Below are 26600 nucleotides of genomic sequence, written 5' to 3'. Positions count from 1 at the left end.
TCGCAGACACCTCTAGGTGCCTAGGACCCGGAGCTCCAGGAGTGTCCTGGTAGCTGCGGTGGCCGCGAAGTGCCAGATGGGGAGGGCCAAGAGGCGGAGACTAGTCCAGCCCTAGGGCGCTGTCACCTGCCCAGGGGCGGAGCCAGGAAAGAAACCAGCCTTTGCGGATCACCCACACAGGAGTCTAGAGAACCTTTCTTGACCATGCAGGGCTCCGACGGAATAGAGAACCCGGCTTTCGTCCCTTCCAGCCCAGACACCCCACGCCGTGCGTCTGCTTCGCCCTCCCAGGTGGAGGTCTCTGCTGTGGCCTCCAGGAATCAGAATGGGGGTTCGGAGCTTCGGGAATCTGAAGATCCCCAGAAGTCAGCTGAGCCATCTCCGCCTTCTTTAACTCCCCCAGCTTCTGATGAGCCGCCCGGGTCACAGCCAAGCGAGCTTGAGGAGGGACCTTGCGGGTGGCGGGACTTCCATCCCCAGTGTCTCCAACGCTGCAATAACCCCCGAGGCTTTCTGCTTCACTACTGTCTCTTAGCCCTAACTCAAGGTAAAGTCCAGCGCCAGCTTCTGGGGGCTTTGGCTGAGCTGGTGGTTGGGTGGGGTCGGGCTTGGAGAGGGGAAGCAGGTGCAGGGGAACCCCACCAACAGGCCTGGTTGCTGACTCTTTACTAGGTAACCCTCACCCACACTTCCCCATGCCTGGGTTTGGAACTTGAAGATGTTCTTGCCTGTGGGTGTCCGCCACATTCTCTGAGGTCCATATTTTAGCCCTACCCCCATAACATTTTTACTAATTTTGTGTTCTGCCTCAGTTTCGCAGAGTGGATTCCTCTAGGGAAGATTATGAGAATCCTCCTTTGGGAAAACGAAAAGTCATAGGGTAGATTGGTCCCTGTTTTAAAACCGTAATATCTACTGGGATCTAGGGAGGGGATTTGTTTATTTATTTGTTTTTACGGAGGAAGGATTAAAAACTTTGCAAATAGTAGATCCAAGAGGAACGAGGATAGAAGTATTTAGATTATGTAGCATAGATTACATGTAGGTAATCTCATTTTCTGGATATTTGAGAATGCGGGTACAACTGCAGACCCGTGAGTAAATGAGAAAAGGTTGAAAAGGCTTCAAGCCATGCAGGGTGAACCTTAATCAGCTCTTCAGTCTCAGGAGTTATCAGATGTCTGTTTGTTCTAGGAGCTCTTTGAAATTCCCTTGGGACTAACAGATTAAGCCTAGATTTATCCCCACTGGAGTTTGGATCTAAACCGGAGCTTCCTTGAAACTTGAAGAAAGGTTGTTTTTTTGGGTTTTTTTTTTTTTTTTTTTTTTTTTTTTTTTTTTTTTTCTTCTTTTTTGTCTCTTTTTAGCAGAAAGAAAGAAGTTGGAAGTTGCTTTTAACGAAAGGGATAGAATAAATGGGAAGCTATTCTAAGTAGACAGTCTGAGGAGCAATGGGCCTAAGGTGGGACGTATTGGAGGACATGCTGAAAGTTATGTTGAATTTGGTATGCAGACATCTTTGGTATTGGTTGAGCCATAATCCCAAACTATTTTGTAATAGTCAAGGAGTGGTTGAAAGGAATGAAACCGAAGAGATAATGGAGGGTCATGAGACATGTTTCTCCACTAAATTTATAGAAATCTAAATTGAAGTCTATTGTCTTCTGTTCTTATTTTAATTTCTGTTTTCCCCATTTCAAAGTACTCAGCTTCTCTCTCCCTCTCCCTCTCCCTCTCCCTCTCTCTCTCTCTCTCTCTCTCTCTCTCTCTCCCTCTCTCCCTCTCTCCCTCTCTCCCTCTCCCTCTCCCCCTCCCTCTCCCCCTCCCCCTCCCCCTCCCCCCTTCCCCCTCTCTCTCCCTCTCCCTCTCCCTCTCCCCCCTCTCTCTTTCTCTCTCTCTCTCTGCTCTCTCTCCCTCTCTTGCTCTCTTTTCATTCACCCTCTGGGTGCTAAGTAAATATTTGTTGAACCTAAGTACCCTCCTGCTCCTTTTCTGGAGATCTGAGCTGTAGTTGGTTTCCTTTCCTTATCCCTACATAGTTTCCTTCTAGCTATGTCTTGGTTGCAGTTAATTCAAAACTAGTAATTACAGAGGATAGTTGCTAAAGCAGTATAGAATTAAAAAGTAAGATATATCTTATATTTTACATTAAATGTTATTGTGCAATGCCTGTTACTCCACAAGTCTCTATATTCAACATAAACCATTGTTTTAAGTTCTTATCAAACAGAATTGGTACTCTCGGGGGGAGGGGATGTCTGCTTTAGTTTAAAGTATTACTCTGGTTTAAGAGAAATAAACTGAGGAAAAAACCCAGGAAAGTAGTTTATACCCAGGTTGAGGTTTCAGTGGTTGAATGCGTATTGGGGGTCTCACTACCCTTGGTAAATCTGTTTCGACTATATATGAATAAATGTTTGACTAAGAAGAAACACTTACGGAATGAGTTTAATAGATATTGCTCAAAGGTACTGGGTGTTTCTCTACCTCCCAAGGTGTCTCCCATCTGCAGGCCTTTACAAAGAGACATAGTCTACATTCTTTCTCTGCTGTGTGTGACGTAGAATCTGAGATTCATAGGGTTAAATGCTATCTTCTTCCATGTGTTTGTCAAATGAAAGTTTACTATAAAACCAGTGATATCTGCTTACTAGGTATTACTTATTTTCTAAAATTTTACTATATTGATTGATTGACTGGTTGATAAGAGTTTTTTTTTTTTGTTTTTTTTTTTTGTTTTTTTTTTTTGTGTGTGTGTGTAGTCTGGCTATCCTGAAACTCATTTTGTAGGCCAGACTTGCCTCTGCCTCTAACCGGCAGAAATCTGCTTGCCCCTGTCTCCCCAGTCCTGGGATTAAAGGCATATGCCATCTGGCCTAGTGTGATTAATTTTTCATTAGGGTTGTAGGTATGTTGGAAGATTGAAGTTTGGGTGGAAAGTTTTTCATGGTATCAAGTAACTATTTCTTTACAAATGTCAGTTCTAGGTGCTTTGCACATTTGGTTTTACAATCTTCAAATTACTAACTGGTTGAGAGTCTTCAAAAGGAGCAATAAACAAACACAGTTTTAAATTCTTGAAAGATACCGTTTTTGTTGAAATGTATTTTCAGTCGCAGTCTCCATGAAGCAACAGTACAGACCGCCTGTATTATGGTATGCTTCTATCCAGCCCAATGAACGATGAGCGTGATGCCTAGTGGCTCATAAGCACAATCAATAAAACCTTTCCATTTTAGTTTTTCCCCTTATCCTCACATCTCTGCCCCGGTGGATTTAACCCGCATCTGGATGGGATAGCTTGAAATCTCATGGACACTGGACTCAGTCAACCTTCTTCACCTCCGAGTTCTTTATCCCTCTGCTTAGAGGCAGGTGGAGTGTCCATAGCCTTTTCTTCAATATTTTACATTGAATATGATTTAGAACATTGGTGGTCACAATGACACTTGGATTTTGCTTATTTTTAACCCTGAATTGTTGAAATGAAACATTTAAAGTGGCCTTAGTGTGCCCACCTGTAATCGCAGCACCTGAGTAGTCAGGGCTATACGATCATTGATTCTAGGAGAGCCAAGGGACTTCACAGTGCCATATCTCAAAGTGGGTGAAGAAAGATTTAGTATTTGTGAAGGTGTTAGAAGAAATGCACTTGAGAGCTCAACTTCCTCCTCTTGAACTTGGTTCAGGGTGAGTGGAAGTTACCGATAAATATGGCTGGGACTAAGGAGGTAATTGGGCCTTTCAGCAATGTGCATGTGTGTGATTGTAGTATTTGTTGTACTCTTTCCAGAGAGTTTTGTGGAGAGGAGTGTCCGGAATGAACTTAAGAACTCCCTAGCAAACCCGTTTACTGGGATGTTACCAGTCTGACTTTTGTTGGTAAATTAGAGAAAAGTGAATGTAGACAAATAGCTATAAGTAAGCATTGCTTTGGTGGAACACCCAAAGATGGGACATTTTACAACATGAAAGGAAATGCTCTCCCTTGCTAATGGGCTGTAGAGTAAAGCTATAACCAGGCTTTGGTTCTTTTCCAGGTATTGTAGTGAATGGCCTAGTGAACATTAGCATTTCCACCATCGAGAAGCGCTATGAAATGAAGAGCTCACTGACAGGCCTGATCTCATCGAGCTACGATATCTCCTTTTGCGTGTTGTCTCTGTTTGTGTCTTTCTTTGGCGAGAGAGGACACAAGCCTCGCTGGCTCGCCTTCGCGTCCTTTATGATAGGACTGGGAGCGCTGGTGTTCTCCTTGCCGCACTTCTTCAGTGGAAGATATGAACTGGGAGCCATTTTTGAAGGTAAAGTCTCTGTCATGGTTTTGTTTGCCTTCATCACCATGATCACATAGAAGCAGCTTTGTTGACACATGTACAGTAAGGTCAGGTCTAAAGTCTCTCCTGCTGTTTTGTGCGAATTGTGTAAGGTTGGAGATCAGAGAGATAAGACTGTGTGTTATCTCTTACTTCAGTGACTTTCCAGGTCTCTGATTCTCTGATTCTCTTTTCCCACATTGTGCGAGGTTGCCCTTAAAATGGAAAGGAACTCCCCGAGCTTCTAAGCCTTGTAGGTTTTCTTCTGGGCTGTGGTTATTTGCAGTGATTACAGCTCTGTGTGCTGGGCTTTCACACTCCTGCTTTAAGACAAGACAGGTGAGTTGGCCTATTGGGAAACTTTCTCTCAGGACTGAAGTCCAGGTTTTCTTTTGGCTCCAGTTTGTTCTTACAGCTTCCGAGTGGCCTGCAGACTATGTCACCTCGAGTAAACAAAGCCCATTCTTTAAAGGCTTGGGAGGACATCTAATGAACCTTGTGACTGCACAGTCATTTGTAAATGGCAAAACAGTAACCTGCTTATGAATTGTGGGTGTTAACCTTAACAGCTTTATGTCCTTTATGGGATTGTCAATAACAAATATTGAGACGCCTTCAGGGATTAGGCAACTGAGAAAAGGCCTGGAGAGAGAAAGGAGAAACTGAGCTATTGTAGTATAGGCATTCCTTTTTAATTTTTGGAAAATGCATTTTATGTGCATTGGTGTCTTGCTTCGTGTATATATTGGATTCACTGGAATTGCAGATGCAGATGCTTGTGAGCATCTAACCCACCCAGCCATATTACGAGCCCTGGAATTTCCTTTAAAGTTACTCTTTTAATGTTTTTGTGTTAACATTAAAATAATGTTAAAGCAGTACCGGTGATTCTGAGCATTTGTCGCTCTCACCGAGGCTCCGAGTTTGGTTCTCAGAATCCATATAATACATTATAAACACCCATACCTCTAATTTCAGTGGATCTGATGACCTCTTCTGGTTTCCATAGGCACTGGATATGTATGTCATACAAATACATATAGACAAAATATATATTTTAAAAATAATATTAGCATGTTAATGTTTCCCAAGACTGGCTGACCTCCCAACTGCATGATAATAAGGAATAAGATGTCATTCCCAATAAAAAAAGGTTTGAGCTGTGAACTTGGTTTTAAGATGTTTATTGTATAAGAATATTTCATCTAGACATAAAAATGGGAAACACAAGTATAAAGATGCACTTAAACTATGAAAGTGGTCAAATGAATAGGGTAGGAGAAGATGCTGTCAGTGGACTGAGTCCTTAAGTGGATTCTCTAGCTGGCATTGGGCAATGTTGCATAAGACCAACTGCATAATTTCACTGGGGGGGGAGGTGTTAGGAACACGGCACACATTGCGGCATAGACTGTGTTGTTACACCTTGAAATCTAAGCCATACAGAACATTCAAACCACCTTGCCTCTGAGGAACACTTCCTACTGACTGTGACAGTGTGACAGGGTAAATGAATTTATTTGTGTTGCAGTGTTTGGGCCCTTACTGCTACAGTTAACCAGGCGCCTTTCTTCTTTGTTTGGGCTGTTAGCCTGTGTGTGTGTGTGTGTTTATTCATGTGTGTTTTAATTTTTATAATAGAATTATAACACTTTCTTTTTCTGTTACCTCCTTCCAAAACTCCCCATATACACCTCCTTGTTCTCTTCTAAATCCTGGCACGATTTTTTTAAAATTATTTGTTCTTACATCGTGATGTACATATGAATATACATATATATTCCTAAATATAACTCCAGTCTGCATATTGTTACTTGTATGCATGTTTTCAGAAATGGTCATTACTTATAGGACAACCTGCTGTTGCGCTCACCTCTGGAGAAGATTATATTTTGTTTTGTTTGCTTGTTATTGTTGCTTGAAAGGAGGTTTCTCTGAGTAGTCCTGGCTGTTCTGGGCATACCTCTGAGTGCTGGAATGGGAGGAGAATGCAACCATGTCTGGGGAACTTTCTTGTACTTAAAGAAACTTAGTTGGCAAGCCTCAGGCTTTATCAGGTAAATCATAAGTACCTCTTGTACAAAACCTTGGCCTCTATCCGTGTGGCATTGAGAGTGTACCTCCTGCAGTGCACATCCAGAGTTACAGTCAATGTGAACCTGTGATATCCCAAAGGGGAACAGCTACTAAGTAAGGTGTTTCTGGGGCATGGGAGACTTGGCTCACAGCTGGACCTGAGATATTGATGAAGGAAGGACAGAAGCTTTTAGTAAATGTTGTGTATTATGCAAGCACACACAAAATTCTTATTGCTCTTGTCAATATTTTTCAATATTTTGATAGATTAGACTTAGTCCACTAAGGTAGGAAACTCGAGCCTGCATTTACGTTGCTGTGCTATATCTATAATAAATATTGTTGACATGGAGTATACAAAGCTGTACATAGTGCCACATGTCTCTAATGCTAGGGTCTGAGAAAACAATAGTAAAACAATTTTACTTCACTGGTTATTTGAGGAAGAATACAAAATTAGGGAATAGACAAGGTAACTGGAGGTTACAGTCCTGATAGTTAGATAATGAGGGACCATTTCCAGAGATCATTTTCAGGTTAGACACAAACCTGAGGGCTTAGAAGGTTTCAGGAATTGTCAGTTGTGACCAGCATAGTAACACCAAGAGAGAATGTGCTGTGAACTGAAAATGGGGAGCTGGAGGTCCCCCAGGCCGACCCCTTTGTATTTCCTTGGACCACCTGGGACCGTGTCCTAGAGTATAGAAGAGGAGAGAGAAGGGAGTCTGGAGTGGGAATCAAGGCTTTGGCTTTAAACTTCAGAGTGGAATGTTTATTATACCCAATGTGCAATGCATATATAAAAACACACAATATTATGTGTGTGTGTGTGTGTGTGTGCCTAAATGTACAAGCCAGCGCTTAAAGTGTAAACACTGTACCAGAACTGCTTCCTAAGTCTAAATTTTAGTAGTGCCACATTGATATTTGCAGGGGGCAGGGGGAGGGGGGCATTTTGTTAGTTTTTCTTCAAATTGTGTGTGTGTGTGTATGCTTAGCTAATAGTTCGCTGTTATTTTGAATTTTATGAGTGTTTTTCCTCAAAAGAAAATGAGATAGCAGGCACAGAGCAGAGGTTGAGAGCTCACACATGATACAGAATCAGGCTGACATTGAATGCTGCGTGTGGAAGAAGTCCTGCATCTGAACACAGGATGAATGCTGGAATTAACGTCCTTTCTTACTGTCTAAAACTTTACAACAAGTGATACAGTGACTTTATAGTGATTTCATAATCAATAATTCTCAGAATTAATCCTAACTTTAATGCTCTGGTTGGTTTGCTTTAAGACTTTGTGTTTACTATTCATAGTTTATTACATATTGGATGATTTAAGGTTTTTTTTCTCTAAATTAAAACAATTTCTTCTTTCCAGACAGAGTATCATGTGGCTCAGACTAGCCTTGAGCTGTGTATAACCAAGGATGACCTTGGAATTCTGATTCATTTTCTGTCACTCACAGGACTTATGGGCTAGCATAGGCCACCATTTGGGACTCTGTTGGTTCTGAGAATAAGGTCCTCTTGCATGAATAGCTAGCACTCTACCAACAGGACTGAATCTTCCCTTATCTCCTTTTCCTTAATTCAAGAAGCCAAGTATTATTTAAAAAATACATCATAGCGTCTTTGTTCAAGTAAGTTAATTCACATTCACAAATATGAAAACCTGGAACAAAACTCTGATATTATTTGTCTAACACTGAGAAATATAAAAAGAAAGAAATAACTGGGGATTTAAGTGACAAAGGAAAACAAGTATGTTGAAAACACCAGTAATTGAATTAGAAGCCTGAGGACACCGTACGTTTATAAGTAAAGAAATACCTAAGTTAAGGATGCCGGGATGGAACTCAGCAGTAACGGCTTTTCTAATGCTAGAGCCAGAGTCAGTTCCCAGCAGAGCATAAACTGGGCGTGGTGCCACACCTCTATAAGGTGAGCTCTGGGAGGCAGAGCCAGCAGATCAGAAGTTCAAGGTCATCGTCAGGCTCCTGAGCAATTCTCATGAAGCATCCTGGACTACTTGAGATGCTGTTCAACAAAAACAACAACCAACACCCACCAAAAACCCTGAATGTAAAACAACTTGAGAAACATGAAGCTCATTTTGTTAACTGAAATCAGCCCTGTAGTTTCACTTGAAGTGAACATCGAGGCTTGCATGTTTTGTTTCCTGAGGGTCTTTTTTTTCTTTTTCTCTTCTACTTGAGGAAAATCATTTTGGATGAGTTAATCTCTATGAGGAGATTAAAGTAACGTAATATCGTAAGTAAGTAGATGAAAACCAAATATGAAATGTAAGTAGCATGTAAAATGTCGACAGGTGTGAGGAATGACACCAAAGGAGGGTGAGAGTCGGCGGAAGTAGAAGGGAGGATCTGGATCAGCAGGCTTTCCTATTGTCTTGTAGAAAACCAAAGTAGATCTGGACAAAGGATAATTATTTTTCAACTGGAGATTTTATAGAGACATAAAGATAGGAGGTATTAGCTTTGCATGGAGATGAAGGAATTTATCATAGGGAAGTTTCGCCTGCCGTCATTACTGGATATATATATAAAAAAGAAGGTCTTAAGAGAAAGAGAAATAAATATTTCTAGGTACTATGTTTTAAACTTATTGAGCTGAAAATAGAAAACTGTCATAAAATGTTCCCAAATAAGTATTATTCAGCAGCGCTTAAAACTTTACTTTTGGCGTCGACAGTCAGTTTTGATGTTGGATTTTATGACCAGGTCAAACCCAGGCTCGCTTTGAACTTTTGCTGAGGATGCCTGTTATTCGAACCATGCACCACAGCAGCACACTCCTTTCTGATGCAGGCCTGCCTGTCTGGAGCTCTTTTGTAGACCAAGTTGTCACAACACTCACCAAGATTCCTCTGCCTCTGCCTCTTGAGTGCTGGGAATGAGGGTGTGTACAGCCATGCCTGCCCTTTTGGTGTTTCTTTCATAACTGAACTGTAACCTTAACTGGTCATTAATAAAACTATGATTTGAAATGTCACAAATCTTTACTACATAGTATTTTGGTTCTATTCAAGGTCGTTTTAATTCCTTTTGGATGAGTAGATTATACAGAATCAACTAACCGAGGCCCATAGGGGCTTATAAGAAAGCGAACTGCAATCAGAGAGCATGCATGACGTCGCTCCTCACGTATGAATCGGCTGTGCAGCTGGATATTCAGGAGGGTCTGTCTTCGACTGTATTGCTTTCCTTTGGATTCCTTTCTCCTAACTGGGCTGTCTTTTCTAACCTCAGTAGAAAATGAACTTAGTCCAACGGTAACTTGAAATGCCAAGGCTGGTAGGTATTCAGGGGAGGCCTCCCTGTACTAAGAAGGGGAGGAGAAGTGAATGGGAACTAAGAGCAGAGGTGAGAGGAAGGGAATGGAAAGAGAGGAGGGATGGCAAGCAGTGTTTGGAATATAAAATAAATAACTTCATTTTTAAAAGATAATTAGCTTAGAAAGAAGTTCACACATAGGATGTTGGCTGTCCTGAGAAACTCACTTAAAACAATTGCTCTAGGAAAATGACTTTAATGAAACTTAATTTCTATTTTCTATCTTGTTTTATTTTTTTATGTTATGCTTGGGCAGAGTTTTTTCATTTCTTCACCCAAAATATAAAACATGTGGTTATCTATATTAAAGAAGGCATGACCAACAAAAAAATTGTAAGGTGCTGTGATTTTGACCATAAGGATTTTTTTGATAGTTCTTTCTTTATGGAAATCATTTTTATTTAGACCTTTTCATTGTATACTGAAACAAACACTTTCAGGTTAAGTGTAATATATGCAATAAAACCATACTTTATATGAAATTATGGTTTGGGTTACCAAAGGTTGCCTTAGTTACATTTCTGTCGCTGTGGCAAAATGGTACAAACAAGGTAACTATAGGAGAAGAGGTTGCATTGGGTTTCAGTTTCAGAGGGTTTGCCCATATCAGGAACATGGCAAAGGGTGGCATGGCACTGGAGCATGGGTGGAGCTTCCATCCGCTCCACCAGCATGAGGCAGAGAGGACATCGGGTGGTTCCGGGCCTTTGAAATTCTCCCCAGATAGTTCCACCCAAATGTTCAAATATAAACCTTAGGGGGGCTCTTTTCATGGAAACCACCACAGTGGTGATTCAGTCTTCCTATAGCTTCTTGCATAGTAATCCTTGTCCTGGGTGACTGCTTTTTTATTTAATGTGTCTTGTATTATTGCCTAGTTCTGGTGTACCATGAAAAGTCATAGTGTCTCAAAGATGTATCCATTATCTGAATATTTGACATGTCAGTGATTGTTCTGTAAGAATTCTCCCTCATGAGGTACTGATGCCATAACCATATACTTAGACCTATGGCAGGATCAGAACATTCTCTTCCGACATGTGCTTGCTAAAGTAGTAACCTGGAAGAGGGAATAGAAAGAAGTGACATCGACAAAGCAAAAACAAGCATGGCAATGATGCTCTTTGGTCAGTGAGTTCAGAATGACTCACCGGGATTCTCAGATTATACTTGTCAAAGTATGTGTGTGTGTGTGTGTGTGTGTGTGTGTGTGTGTGTGTGTGTGTGTGTGTGTGTGTTGAATAAGAAGTTCTTGTAATATTGTGAGCCAAACTTCTTGCCCATGAATGATTTTATTAGTAATATTTCACATCTGATATTTTATAGTGTAACAAAGGAAGCTAAAAAGAGAAGCAACTTTAGAATATGGTGGAAATGTTTTGAAATTACTGTTGACTTGCCTTAAATACTTAATAAAATACTGATTTCATTGGTGTGCTTAGAAAGGGTGCAGCAGGGCAGGATTCTCTTTAAGGGATGTGTAATGTGATTTTCAAGTGATGTATGGCACTGTTGTGTCTGCATAGATAAAAATGCTTGGGAGGTGCATGTTACATAATTTTCTTTCTTTTTTAAGCTTCCTCAAAAATTGGTAAAAATGTGGTTTGTGATAGGGAACAAAAAGAGGAAATTCCATTTTCAAAGTCATGTTCCTTAAAAGTGCATACATTGGTCAGTGTCAGCCTTAATGAGCTCTTTTGTTTTACTTCTAATAGTATTGCCCATTAGATGCTATTGCATGAGTCAGAGTCAAGCAGAGATTCTGTGTGTGCACTGGTACAGCTCTTCGATCCTGCTTAGGGTCCTTTGGCTAGAAATGTCCATAATAACCTCACAGGTAAGGCTGTGCATGGTGTGACAGTCAGTGCTCCTTGAACAGTAGCATAGAATTACAATGACATCCCTGGTAATTAAAATGGCTGTCTGTTTTCTGTTAGTCATGGGAAATGGTAGTTAAAACATTACAAGAGTTAAAACTTTCCCGTAGATTGTATTTGCATTTCATGAGATGCACCTTGGTCTTCATGTCTTGCCAAAATGTGGCATAATATTTTGAAACTTCCACATTTATGACCTAAAAGAGGAAACACTAGTGTGGCTCAGATAATTGGATCCTCCTGTCACACAATTCAATCCAGCCTCTTTAGTAGACACCTTTTCTGATTTTGAATGTCTTCACTCCCTGATTTTAAACATAGTAATGGGATGCTCTAAGACCTTCAGGAAAAGATAGACTAGTAAGAATAGAGTGGAAAAAGAAGTACATCTTAGTATAGCCTCATCTAGGCCACCCACTATTAACATCATCCAATCTTTTCAAATGTACATGTGTGTGCAAATAATCCCAGTGTGGTTTTGACCTTGTTCCTATGCATGTATTTGTAACCAATTTTCACTAACACTCATTCATCAGTCTACCACATCTATATACATATCTATACACACAAATTTAAATCCAGCTTAGTAAAACAGCTGGCTGAACCTATGCCTAATTGTAATATATGTTGGACATCTTTACTATTAGTAGAGATATCGCTAAAGAATCGATTTATTTTATTACTCAATTTTATAGGTAATGTATTTAATCCACCCTCCTTTGTTATGTTCTTAGTAATATATTTTATGATTCTTGTGTAAAAGGTTCTAATTATTATTTGTTAATGGCTGAATAAATCTCCACTGTGGACTTGTGAAATGATTCAGTGGGTAAAGGTCCTTGCCATCAAGAGTGATAAGTTGAACTCTACTCCTCATCCCACATGGTCCATAGAGAGAACTGACTACCTACACAGGCTGTTCTCTGACTTCTTTTTTATGCACTGTTCCATGTCTGTACCCTCATGTGCAAATTTAAAAAATCACAATAAAAATTTCTAGAATGAATGTAAACCACCATATCTTTATCCGTTCATCTGTTGACAAATATTTGTGAAGATCTGATAACTTGGCTCTTACAAGACTGAAATATCAACGGATGGATACATACCACTGTGGCACTTTGTTCCAGAATTGGACCCTATTGTAGAGATGCTTTTAGTTTTTTAAGGAACTCCACACTGACTGTAGGACAACATTCACAACAGCAGTATCCAAAGGTTTTCTTTCTCTTCTCCCTTACCACTGTTTGTTATTTCTTATCTTGATAGTTAGGCATCCTGTATGCGGAAAGGTGAAGTCTCAATGTAGGTTTAGTTTGCATTTTCTTACTGAGTAAGGTTGGTTTACAACTTTTAATGTGTACTTTGTCTTTTGAGCAGCAGTTTTTTCATTAGTTCATTAACTGACTGGGTTTGTTGTAGTTTTATATTTATTTTTTAAGTGCACTAAATAGTCTAAAATCTCATCATCTGTTAGATATGTAGCTCACAAGATCTTTCATTCTGTAGGCTATTTTCTGACAGTGTTGTTAGTCATGTCCTCTGCTCTACAGAAGATATTAATTTCCTGACTTTTCATGTGTCAAATTTTAGAGTCCTTTTCAAATAGCTCGTATCTGTTTTTTTTTTTTTCCCTAAAGTATTTTTCCTGTCTTCTGGCAATTTCAAAGTTGCAGTCTTCCTTCCTCCATTTCGTGCAGACCAAGAGATAAAGATCTAATTTTATTTATTTGCATCTGTTTATCCAATTTTCCCGGCACATTTTGTTGAAAAGTATTACGATATGTTGTTTGTTGTTGACAGTTTGGTTAAAAATCAAGTGGCTATATCTGTATGGGTTTATTTCTGGATCCTGGGTTCCATTCATGTGTCCATTTTTATGCCAGTACTTTGCTGTTTCCATTTGCATGGCTGTCCCCTAACTTAAAGTCAATAACTGTGACACCTCTGACCTTGTTATTTTGCTCAGTTTGACTTCCATTATCATTTGTGCTTCCATAGGAATGTTAAATTTGGTTGTACTATTTCTGTGACAGTCGTTATTGAAATTTTGAGGACAATTTAGTTGAATCTGGAGTTTTGTTTTGGTAATGGAGACAATTCCACAGTGTCAATTCTACCATCTGTGACCATGAGAGGTGTTTCTATCTTCTTCTGTAATCTTCCATTTGCAATTTGCTTTTTTTTTCTTTGATAGTTAAAGTTTTAATTGCTGATGTTTCTTACCTTGGTTAAGTTAATACACATATTTTAATCTATTGTGAATGGGGGGGAAGACATTTCAATTAAGAAAATAGCTCTATTTTCTTAATTAGACCTATTGGCAAGTCTGCGGGGCCATTTCTTGATTAATGACTGAGGTGGGAAGGCTCAGCCTACTGCATGTGGTGCTTCTCCTCAGCAAGTGATCCAGGTGCCACAAGGAAGCAGGCAGAACACGCAAGATAGCATGTTTGAGGCCACTGGGCATATGTGCTGAGTAGTAAACTACCTAAGGCAGTTAGCAAGACCCTCTTTAAAGTCAGTGTGAAAACAGATATTCCTATTTTAGCTGATTTTTTTTTTCAATCTTCTACCAATGCTGTACATTTTTGTAGTTGTTTGCCAAAGCTGAGATAGTTCCACATGAATTTTGTGGAATATTACTTTGTTAAAAGCTTGATGTAGTAGATGGCACTTTTTATAATTCTCAAATATGAGCCAACCTTGCATATCAGACAACTTTTACTTGGTAATTACATGTAATTTGTGCAATGCATTTCTGAGTTCTATTTAGTAATATTTTGTCAGAAAATTCATTTCTATTCAAAAGAAAAGGTACTTTTCCTTATTTTCCATCAGTTTGGATTTACCTTAACAAGATCACTGGGCTCAGAAAATAAATTTGAAAGTACTGTTGCATTTTTGGAAGAAGGTATTTGGTGTGGGTAGAGTTGAGACAGGGTCTCAGTCTGTAGGCTTGACGGGCCCCATATTCAATGCTGTCCACCTGCTTCTGCTTCCTGATTTCTGGAATTAATCTGAACATTTTAGTGCACACTGTGGGATACGTTAAGCCAGACCATCTGATTATTCAGTTTCTCAGCTTGAAAAATTTTCAATTTTATTTTTCTGGGGGGGGGGGGTTCACTCTTCCTAAATAATTTCTCAAGTAATTACAGGGACATTCAAATGTCCTTTATCTTGCAGTTTTTGTAGAACCGATCCATTTCACCTATAATTTATGTTTAATGACAAACTCTTTAGTTCTCTAGTCTTCAGGAATTGTTGTGAAATTCTTATATTTTGGATAATGAGATTTGCTCTTTTTTTGTGCCTCTCTGTTTCTCTGTCTCCATCTCCCTTTTTCTTTCTCTCTTCTTCCCCACCCACCTCTCTCTCTCTCTCTCTCTCTCTCTCTCTCTCTCTCTCTCTCTCTCTGTGTGTGTGTGTGTGTGTGTGTGTGTGTGTGTGTGTGTGTGCGTGTGTGTGCCTGTGTCTGTCTGTCTGTCTGTGTGTCTCTGTGTGTGAAGGTATTGAGCCTTCACAATCCTGGAGCTCTATATGTATACCAGGGTGGCCTTAGACTTGTGGAGATTATTTTGCATGCTTAGCTCTCAACTCTTTCTCATTTAAACTTGTTCTTGATTTGCTATCTGGCTTTTGCAAGGCTGGGATGTGTCTGATGAGAGTGTAAAGTGTGCTTTATTATTATCAGATAAAGAAGCCCCCATTGGCCTTTATTCTTTATCAAGGAAAGAGGTTCCTTGTTGAATGGATGCTACAGATCTCTCTAGAACATTAACCATGCTTTCTGAGAGATGGGAATGGCTATGCTGACATAAGATTGGAGTGTACTGGCCTTGTTTTGCTTAGAGTATGTAGAAAGTCCTGACTTTGCTAGGTAGGCTTCTACTCCCCCCTCAGAAGACGAAAAGGAAGATATGGGTGTTACATTACTGGAAACAGATAGGACTCTCAACGGTCAGTGTGACAGAAATCAGCCCGGTGTGGGATTCCTGTCCTCTTACTGGGGACCAGTGTCCTAGCTCCCTTTGTCCTTTAGGTTTTAGCTCCAAAGGTTGGGAAAGGAAAGCAAAAACAAAACCTAAGAGATTACTATCATGTAATTTCTTGGATAATCAATATAACTTGCTAGTAGGTCTTCAGCACCGGAATCTTTTTATACTAGCTTTTATTAATTAAACAGAATGACTATTATGGTATTGGATGGGAAAAAGGTGAAATCTCTGTATACTGGATTCATGGAGAAATCCTCTGTGTCTGCTTTAGCACCCCTGGTATTTTGTGTTTGGTAAACTGTAACTCTTCTAATGGATTGGTGTTGATGAATGAGAAACCTGTAAAACATACAGTCTGGATAAACTTGCTTATACATTAGCATCAACCCTCAGATCTCTGTGGTTTCCTGAGTCAATCCTATTTTGTATTTACTCTGCGTGCTTTTCATTAGTGAGCTGCCACTAATTCATAGCCATCTTTATGTGACGGTTGCAGCTGGTAAGTAACTTTTGTACTTGCAGTCTGTAAATTGCAGAATAAAGGAAGTGACCAGTCATTCTCAGGTTTTTGCTGCAGTTGTCTAGAAGTGACTTAGCTCACCTCCACCTTTATACAGTGTAAAACAACTGATATGCTAAATGGCTAAGTATGCTCGTCTTAATGTCAATGGGGAAATGAAAAGTAGTCAGTTTTCTAGGTGAACCACAAGTAATTTTTGGCCAATAAGCAGTCCAGCCAACCACACAAGGAAATACTAAGGCTGAATAATGTAATGCTTTAGATCCTTTTTCAAAATCAACACACAGCAAGATTGAACTTGGACTCGTATTTGCTGAAGTTGTTTTTGGCTGCACAGAGATTAAGGTTACTCCTGTCCATTCTGTTTCTTTTAATCTTTTTATAATAAACAGCAAAACAAAGTTACTGTTTTGTACATACAGGAACACATACAGGCACTGCATAGACAAAGAGGCACAGTGCTTGAACAGCCGTCCTGTAGTGTCAGCCAGTTTTTTCTATAAACTTCAAGGTAGTAAATAGTTTCATTCTACCTATTAAGTTGCCTAACACTGTTGTTGCCCCAAGAAAACAGATGTAGCAACACATTAAAGAAATGGGCATGTTGTGTTTCAATCTGACTTATAAAAGCAGTTCAAGGGACAGAATAGGGTAACTGTTTGCATTCTCTGGCCTTTGTGGCAGCTGGTGTTTGGAATTCGGCAGTACTGAATTCCTGATGGAGAAAAGCGCTGGAGTGTTCCATTTGCCAAAGGCCAACCTTTGCCTTTACTAGACAGTGAGTTCACTGGGCCCAAGAATGGACTGGTCTTGTTTATTGCTATATTTTCCATGTATTGATAGTTTATAATTACATTTTTTATCTGCTAATTTTGACATTCTCAATTTCTCGTATTTCTATCAATATTTAACACAATATGATAATATGTAGGTCATGCAAATTTATGTATTATTAGGCTTTTATTTTGTATCATTTCCATTATTTCTGGGATGAGTCTTTCAGCCATGCAGAGGTCATAATGGCTGTTTCTCACGGGTTACTTTAGTACATGTGGCTTTATAAAGTCTGATTAATAGAACTAATGCAGAAGGTCGTATCTATTAAGTCTGACTTCAAAACATATTTTTAGAGCAAATTTTGCTTTTGCAAAAATAAATTCACAGATCTAAGGGATGCTCATTTCTCTAAATGTCCTCTTTCTGCCTATTCTGATCTTAGATTCAAAATAATGTCAACCTTAAGAACTGAAGTTGGCTCACTTTCCCAAATGGGTTTCAAGAGGTGCACTGAGTATCTAAGTAAAAAAAAAAAAAAATGTAACTCTTCATGAAAAAGACAAATCTGAATCTTTTATCTAACTGGAATTCTTAACATTTTATTGTATCAAAAGCCTAAATGAGTTCATCAGTCCAGAGGTGTTATCAGTAAGGAAGGCAGACTAAGATTGGAGAGTATCTGTATTCACCCAAATATATTCCAGAGACTTCTGATACCATTTTTTTTTTAAACTAGTAACAAAGGAATAGAAATATTCATGCATTTTCCATCCAGGCTATGGATGCTCCAGAGAATGATTAACTCAACAACATCATCAATGGTTTGAAGGACTTAGGAATGATGACTAAAATGTTGCCACTCTTTGATACATATTTATCCAGTGCAAGCTCACTCAGGAAAAAGCAATGAAGAGCAACTGTCAGTCACAGGAGACTGGCAGATGGCGGTACATGGTGCAGCTCCAACTCAAGATTTGGTCCCTTTTCTGGAACTCTTTGGTGCTTTTTTACACATGAGATATAGTTCCTTGTTATTTACAGAGATAGGGAAGGTTTGCTGCTTTGTAGGGAATACAGTCACACTACTGTCACCTATTTATAACAAAGTCTTTTGTTCCTGACAACATTTACTATATGTGTGGGTATAGGCATGGGTGTGTGCAGATCATTGCAAGCACATGGAGGCCAGAGATCAGCTTGCTAGAGTCACTTCTTTCCTACTACATCACTTCTTGTGATTAAACTGGGGTCTTTAGGGACCAACCCATGAACCTCATACTATTTCAGTATTACGTAAATTCTCACGATCTTTGCCATAACATTCTGTTGTAGACAATCAGCAATGCATGCAAATAGTTTTGAATACAGCTACCAGAGAGTGGAAAGATGCTTCTGCTGTCTCTAGTGTAGGGTTGGTGACACATCTTAACATGATGCAATGCATATGAGCTGCCCCCCCCCCCCAGCAAACAATTATTTGTTATCTAATAACAATAGTTCCGGAGAGGTGATCATAGCATAGAAGGTCACACTGGCCTTCAATATTGATGGTGCTAAGCTAATTGGATATGATGTACTGAAAGCAACTAGGAAAGTGCACATGTGCCAGAAGATAAAGAACAAACTACGTGTATACCATAGCAGTTTAATTTCTAGGACTCAGCTTCTGGGATTCTGTTGCAGTGACTTATAGACTATGCTATAACCACAATACTCAGCATGACTTAGAGTTCAGAAACATCCTCTAAATTCTTAGGCATCTATTAGAGCTTGTATATGGCTACCAGGTTTTAGTGGGAAGAAAAATAAATCAAAGTTCTGTACCAGATGCTAGCTTCTGTATTGTTGCCGAGTGGGTGGAAATAGGAAACTTCTGGCAGTTTTTCCTAGGAAAATGAGGAAAAGTAATTTTGTTTGTCTTAGTGAAATAGCAACCATTTGTCTCTTTTTTGCATTTCTGGTTGACCCAGTCTATATTACCATGCCTTGCAATTAAAACAGAAAGGAAGTATGTCTGTAGGTAACTTCTATAATTTGGGATGAAAATTCGAGGCATTTTCATAATGATTCTATCAAGCAAAATAACAAACTTTTTATGCTAAAAATTGAACCATCAGCCTTGAGAGAGTTAGACAAACATTTAGCCACATAGTATTCCTGGTCCTGCTGATGATTTTTGAGTAATAACAACCTTTGGTCTAACCATTGGGGAAAAAATGATCAGAGATTAATCAAGGGATCTGGGCAGTTGGCTCAGAAAGTAAGAATACTTCCTACATAAACATAGGGACCAGAGTTCAAATCCCATCCCTCATGTAAAAAGCAAGATGTGATCTTTCATTTTCTTTTAACCCTAGTGCCCTGGGAGTTAGAGGAAACAGTTGCTGGGACTTGCTGACTGCCTATCTAGTTCTAGGTTCAGTGAGAGACCCTGAGATCTGTTTCTAGGAAATAAGGTGGAGAATGATGGGACAGGTCATGTGATGTCTTCCTCTGGTCTTTATATACATCTTCACTCTCTGCTCCCCCAGTGTGTATACACTACACACACATGTTACATATATGATAATTATAAATGTATCATGAATGTGATGGGTGTGATTCAATAAATGCAAAAGGGAATTTAAAGTGTTAGATAATTCTATTTAGAATCTTAGGCTAAGAATGAATTGTATCTATAGACAGGCTCAATTGAAATAATTAAAATATTTTGTGCTCTTTACGTATACCTGGGTCACACTTTCAACTAGTATTTTTTCCAAAGTGTGTCCTAGGATATGAATATTAGTGAAGACAAACATAATAATTTGGATTAACTCACTGATTACATCATTCTAAAAATATAGGCACAGAGCACCTACCAACCTTTATCCACCTTTGTGTTGGAAAATTGTTTGATTCTTGTGACATGCAGTGTACAGGTATGCTTCACAAGATTGCGATCATCCAAACATGTGTGCACAAAGGAGTCAACCGCTGCTGTGGTTTAGGGATGCATCTATTTCAAACAACTACTCACCGAGAAATGAAATCTACACATTTATATTTCTGTCCATTAAGAATGTCAGTTTCGTTTTTTTAACAACTTCATTTAAAAATATCAGAGATAAATGTACATATTTTTAAAAAGCATTTTTGCATAAAACTATATGAATAGATTTTTGTCAGTACTTGATTTTTTTTAAATCAAGTTTGATAGTGTGCTTTGAAATCTTACTAGTTACAATGAACATAAAGTACGTGTAAAACGAAATGTAACATAGAAATAGTCAAAGTTTTCTTTGATATAATAATTGTGAAATACCAAGAATTGCCACAAGGCTGCATTCTTAGCTCTTGAATTATTAATGATTTAAAGTCTAGGTGTAACTAACTCTGAGAGGGTGCCATACACTTTTCTTTTTATAAGAAGGACTGAGTCTTCTACTTTTTGGCCTTTTTTTTTTTTATTTCCTTGAGCTTTATATGGGCTGTGAGTTATTTCTTGGGTATTCAGAGCTTTCTGGGGCTAGTACCCAATTATTAGTGACTGCATATTATGTCTGTTCTTTTGTGACTGGGTTACCTCACTCAGGATGATATTCTCTACTTCCTTCCATTTGCCTAGGAATTTTGTAAAGTCATTGTTTCTGACAGCTGAGTAGTACTCCATTGTGTAAATGTACCACCATTTCTATATCCATTCATCTATTGAAGGACACGTTGTTTCTTTCCAGCTTCTGGCTATTATAAATAAGGGGAGTGTCAGTTTCTTAAATTATGTCTTTGAGTGTTTTGTCTCATTGTTTCAGGTCGTATCTGGTCATGTACATTTCCTGTGCCTGATTCCTTTAGATGCAGTGGCATCCTCCCCTTTTTTTTTTTCCTTTGCATTATCCTTTATTCTTGAGGTGAGTAAAAAAGTCAACCCTCCTAGGCAGAAAACCACAGCCTAGGTCACATACATTATAAGCTCAAGCGCCAGCATGGGGTTCCAGTGAAGGACATTTATAGAAACCTTTAAACACTCTAATCAAGGCTGAGGGCCTCCAGCTCACCCCATTTACACCCCTATTCATCACCCAAGCCTATCAGTTAGGGATGAGAGCAGCAGAAACAGGCAGACAGGGGCAGGAAGCAACAATAACGCAGAGCTGGATTTGCTTCAGAAAAGCAGTGAGTACTCAGGCCTAAACTAATTGTGGTCAAGATACACTGCCTGTGGGAGGTGACTCACAGACAGCTCTGGGAGGCTAATTGCCATGGAGAACTTGAGATGGCCAGAATGACAAGGTTCTCAAAGAAAGGGGATACGTTTGAACCTCTAGAAAGGTCCGTTTAGAAGGGGCAGTAAGTGATTCCTCATCCAGAAATGACTATTTTATTCACTGGAGGTCACACCGTTTCCCTTACTACCTGAGTAGGGCCAGATTAGGGTCAGGCTCTCAGAGGAGCCAGCAACTAAGCTGACATTTTAGGCAGGTGGGCTGAGCAGGCAAAGGCTCTCAGATTTTACGTCTTTATAAAGGTATGTATAGTTGGGATTCCTGTGTAAGCTCTTCTGATCTACCTCTGTATTGTAGAAATGCTGCAGTATAGGAAGATTCTGTGGGCACCCTGCACCTGGGTCCTCTCCTGTTACAGGCAGAGCCCATACACTTGGATGTGGGAGGGTGGCTCCTCGGCGTCAGGCAAAGAAGCATTGTTCAGGCATCATTTCCATCACCTTAGTGAAAAGGGCCTCTGGTTCCAGCCAGGTGCGGAGAGGGTTCCACAGGACTAAGATCTGAGATCCTTTAGATTTGGCTATCACAGTTCTAAAGGAGCTTTTGAAATTCCGGTAATAGGATAAACAAAATGGGATTACAGGAGAGGAATGTGGGCGTGGGCTAGAAGATACTAACTATCTTACTGGCGGAGGCCAGATCTAAGAAATTCAGAAGTTTTTCTCCCTTTCCAGCTCTAGATAGGAGGTGGGAAGTTGAGACAGAGGAAGAAAACATATCAGCACTAATCCACACACTAAGTTTAAACAAACAAACAGAGGGTGGAAATGGGGCAGCTTTTGTTTAAATTTACTTACCTTGAAGTACCTGCTGCAGTAATTAAGGAGTCTTGGTTTCTATTGTTAAAACCGCCCTGTTCAGTCTGTTCCTCAGGAGAGCGTTCCTCACCAGAACTCTCACTGGAAGCTGGGACTGGATCGGTAGAGTCACATTCACACAGTGGTCATCCTTTCTTACTGCCACAGGGTGAGCACAGGAGAAAGCAGGGCTTAGCCTGCAGGGTGGTAAGGCAACTGATTGCCTGGACTTCGGGGATCTGAGCAGAGCTGGGGGCCCGGAGTTTGCCCGGCTCGTGGTAATGGTTGGACTGAGCACATCTGCAGATTCTCGTGTTAATATTCGTATTATGAAACTATATGTCCGGTGTTAACAGCCAGTACTGACTACTCACTGGTTGATCCACTACTGAAAAGTCGGATGCTTATTTTACCTGCAACTGCTTTTCTGAATTCATAAACGATATGGGAGCTCCCTCTTGTGGTTATTGTTACGTTGTATGTCGTTTCTGTTTAACTGATGCAGTGCTCTGCAAATTAATGGAAACCAATGTGATAATTATGTGTAGTATGTACGACTAATTAGCATTTAGCATCTACCTTTCATCCTTGAGTTACTTGTGGAACGTGGAGGATCCAGTTTGCTGGTTCTTTGTCTTGCTGATAAAGCATTTGAAAATGGAGGCAGATGGAAACTTGAAGATTATTTAAGGGAGTATGAAAGAAATATATACGTCAGTCACAGTGACTTTTTGGAGGAGGAAGAGAGAGAAGACAAAGAGAAAACATTGACTCACTAGAGGCCAGGAAAGCAGGGCTGTTCCACTATCGAAGATTGTGTGCAGCTGGGTAGTAGAGGTTGTTAAAGTGAGAAGTCCTGGGTGTTCTGAGTTCGGTGGGCTTCAGATTTTAGCTTGTATCTGAGCAAAGGTATATGAAGCACATTGCTTCTTTAGGGAGAACTCAGAAAAAGGAGTGGGCAGGCCAGCAGTCTGGTGTGTAAGGAATTGCACGGACTCAGAGGTTTGGGAGCTCTATACTTGCTTCCCTTATTAAGGGATGGTTGTTCCTTCCATCTCTTTAATTTAGCTACACTGTGTTACCTTTACCCAAAGATGGTCTCTGCAAAGTGATTGATGGGCTCAGATAAATTACCTCTTCCAGGAGCAGATGACTGTAGTCTTTATAACCTTGTAATATTTGGGTCAGCTTGGAATATCATGTCTCAACCCAGAATAAGAGATGCAACTTACGTATCCTATCCCCCCCTTCTTTTTCATTTCGAAATTTTGTAACAGTATGAAATAAGATAATTCAAGAAAAAATTAAAAATAAAACTGCATGTCAAGGGTGCTAGCCAGTACTCAGGAGGCCAGCCTGGTCTACAGACTGAGTTCCAGGACAGCGAGGGCTCAACTACAGAGAAACTTGTCTTAAAAAAAATGAAAAGAAACACAAAACTAAACTGTGTAAGACAACTGTGGATTACAGGGGAAAATGCTTTCCATTAGTGAAGTTCAATGAAGCCTTACTACCCACCTCTCCCAAGTTTATAAGGTGTTTCAGATCTTTGCCTCCAATGCAAGGTTCATTCTATTTTAAGTATATTAAAATAGGTTTATGCCTGAAGAACGTTTTGAGAATAAAATGTGTGACTCTTTACTGCCTCCATCGAACTGACTGCACACCTCCCCCTTTTCCACTCTGCAGAAGTGATGGTTTGTGCTCATTCACTAAAAAAACGATTCGCTTTTTACACAGGTTTTTCAAGGTGGAAGTCCTACATCAGACTTTCATGGAATGGTTGACTCCATGTCCTCAAGATGATAAACTTATATTCGTTTACTTTGGAATGTGGATGCTTTCTTATCTCCACCGATCATGCATTTGTTTGGCTGCTTTTGTATGACTTTCCTACCTGTCACTTGCCCTTTGCGTCTTTTGAAAGTTTGGAAAATTATATTGTATTTCTCTGTGCATGAGTGTTCTGCCTGCTTGTATGTCTGGGAACTGAAAACTTAACTGGGGCCCAAGGAGGTCAGAAGAGACCCGTGTGAGCTGCCATGTGGGTGCTGTAAATTGGACCTGGGTTCTGACAAACAAGTGCTGGCTTACCACTGTGCTGACTCCAGTTCTCACAGGCTTTGACTTTCTTCTCTGTATTTGTCCTTGTGACCCCATCCGTTCTTTACTTCCCTTTGCATGTTCTGTTTATAGCAACTTGTTCTTGTATTTCTTGTTTTGTGTTTTCTTTCCCCACATTTCCATGAACTCATAAACCTACTTATTATCCTCTCAACTCAGGACATAAATGCATTTTGTGGCCTCTCATCATCTTCAATTTGGTTACCTACAAAAGTTTTAGATCTAAACCTTAAGTATTCTTTTTTTTATACTCTAAATTTTGGCATAATAGTAACTCCTAAATTTCCTCAAGTAACTTATATTCTTTTTTTGCTGTTTTTATTTATAACTTTAAGTGTTTTAAATGCAATAAAATGGATCACTTGAAAAAGGTATCCAGGTGAATGTAATTTATAAATAAATATGTACATTGTTAGCTAAACTTTAAATTCTCATTTTCCCCCACTAAAGATACTTGCTTAACAAGGAATAGCACCAGATGTGCGTCTTCAACCTCTCTACTTTCTAACTACTTCTACGTCTTTGTCCTGGGACAATTGTTGCTGGGGACTGGAGGAACTCCACTCTACACCCTGGGAACAGCCTTTATTGATGACTCTGTGCCCACACACAAATCATCTCTCTATATAGGTGAGTGAACTTTTGGTATTTCGTAAGGAAAGTTGGTGAACAACTTAACTAGTATGGTTTCCATTCCTTCTGCTAAGGGAGAAAAGAAAAACAAACAAAACCAAGTTAGTTGTAATGCCACAGGCTTTTCATTTAGGTTAGTATCATTGTACATACAGTTGGAAATATTTAAAAATAATCTATTACCGCAAAAATTTACAAATCACTAATTTCTCCAAATTTGCAGGAAGAGTTACGACAGTGTCTAATGAGGTAGCCCTTGGACAGCTCTGAACAGTTGTAGACCAAATTGGCCTCAAACTCAGAGACTCTCCTGTTTCCACCTTGTGGGATAAAAGTACATACTACAATATCTCAGACCATTTTCAGCAGTTTTAAAATTATGATTTTCTGACCACAAACAATTTTGAACATGACATATTTTATAAACCTATGAATACATTATATACTTAAGGCTGTTTTTTGCCTATTTTGTAAATTTAGAAAATGGATATTGTGTATCTTAGCATATCTGACAGATTTTACAATTTTTGATATTACCTTGAGTCATGTTTGTAGTAGACACTTGATCTAATAGGTACCTAAGTTCTTTGGCATTTGATGTATGTTTAGCTTGAGTAAAAACTGTTTTGAGTGTGTGTGTGTGTGTGTGTGTGTGTGTGTGTGTGTGTGTGTGAGTGTTTGTGTGTGTGTATAAGAAATTTAGCATGTCAATACAGTAAATTTTATTTTGCAAATGCTTTGTTACATATGACAACATTTTAAATAAATAATAGCCAGAAATAAGTTGCTTACTGTTACGGTTAGTAAAAGCGAGAGAACTCACAAGGAATAGTGTCTAATAGTAAATGGACTGGTTTTCAGATCTACTTATCACTGGGCAATGGTGGTGCATGCATTTAATCCCAGCACTTGGGAGGCAGAGACAGGTGGATCTCTGAGGGCAAGGCCAGCCAGCTCTACAGAATGAGTTCCAAGATACACATGGTTACACCAAGAGACCCTGTCTAGAAAATATAAGACAAAGCATTAAACTCCATCAGCTGATCTATGTGTTAGAATCTGCTACGGTGAAATAAAGAAAGCTTTATAAGAGACTGTGGAGTGGGAAGGCTTCTTTCCCTTGTACTCTACCATGAGAATGTAAGCAGTAATTATTGTTCGAAAGAAAACAACACATGTATGACCTTGCCATTAGTCAGTTACCCAGTGTGCATGGATTTGTAATTACCAGTTTATCCAAACTATTATTACTATTATTATAATCAAGTAGTTCTATAGTGAGACACAATTTCTATTATATATATATATATAGTTTTATGTTTATTATATTATGCTTATGTAAATTATTCTATAGTTTAAATAAGCCTAAGAATTTAAAAACTCATTAAGAATTTCTTTAGTAGAATATTTTCCTTCCCTGTGGTTACATTGTTGAGCAAAGCTGTTTATATAACTGTTCCTAATGCCTTTGATTTTTTTGCAGGTATTGGTTATTCTATGTCAATACTAGGCCCTGCCATTGGCTATGTGTTGGGTGGACAGCTGTTGACAATGTACATTGATGTGGCTTTGGGACAAAGGCAAGGCACTCTCTGTTTTTCTTCTAATTTTTTGTTCTATTGCAGTAAAGTGAACCTCACTTCTCATTCAGAATGCTGCAAAGGATTTCAGAAAATCAAACAGTGTGCACTATTTGATGTGTGATATATAATATATGAGAGCAATCGTGTCTACATTGCTCCCAGGGTCTTTTAGCATAATAATGTATTTTTTCATAAATAGGGGTGTTTAATAGAATCACTGATGATTTATAAAAATACTTTATACACCCTTTGTGTCATTCAAGAATAATAATTTAGTAAA

The 26600-nt window shown here is 39.3% G+C and overlaps 1 protein-coding gene across 1 annotated transcript in view; it reads left to right on the top strand.

The window, feature by feature from the left end:
* Positions 1-204: 204 nt before the first annotated feature.
* Positions 205-26600, top strand: part of SLCO4C1 (solute carrier organic anion transporter family member 4C1) — a gene marked incomplete at both ends in the record, with an annotated part of 46528 nt that continues 20132 nt past the window's right edge. The window contains 4 exons of the mRNA XM_080932848.1: positions 205-547; positions 4041-4304; positions 24555-24734; positions 26221-26317. Coding sequence (XP_080788974.1) covers positions 205-547; positions 4041-4304; positions 24555-24734; positions 26221-26317 — 884 coding nt within the window. The remainder of the gene's footprint in view (positions 548-4040; positions 4305-24554; positions 24735-26220; positions 26318-26600) is intronic.

Source organism: Micromys minutus, assembly GCF_963924665.1.
Source record: "Micromys minutus genome assembly, chromosome: 19".
NCBI lineage: Eukaryota > Metazoa > Chordata > Mammalia > Rodentia > Muridae > Micromys > Micromys minutus.
This window is presented reverse-complemented; position numbering and strand designations above follow the sequence as displayed.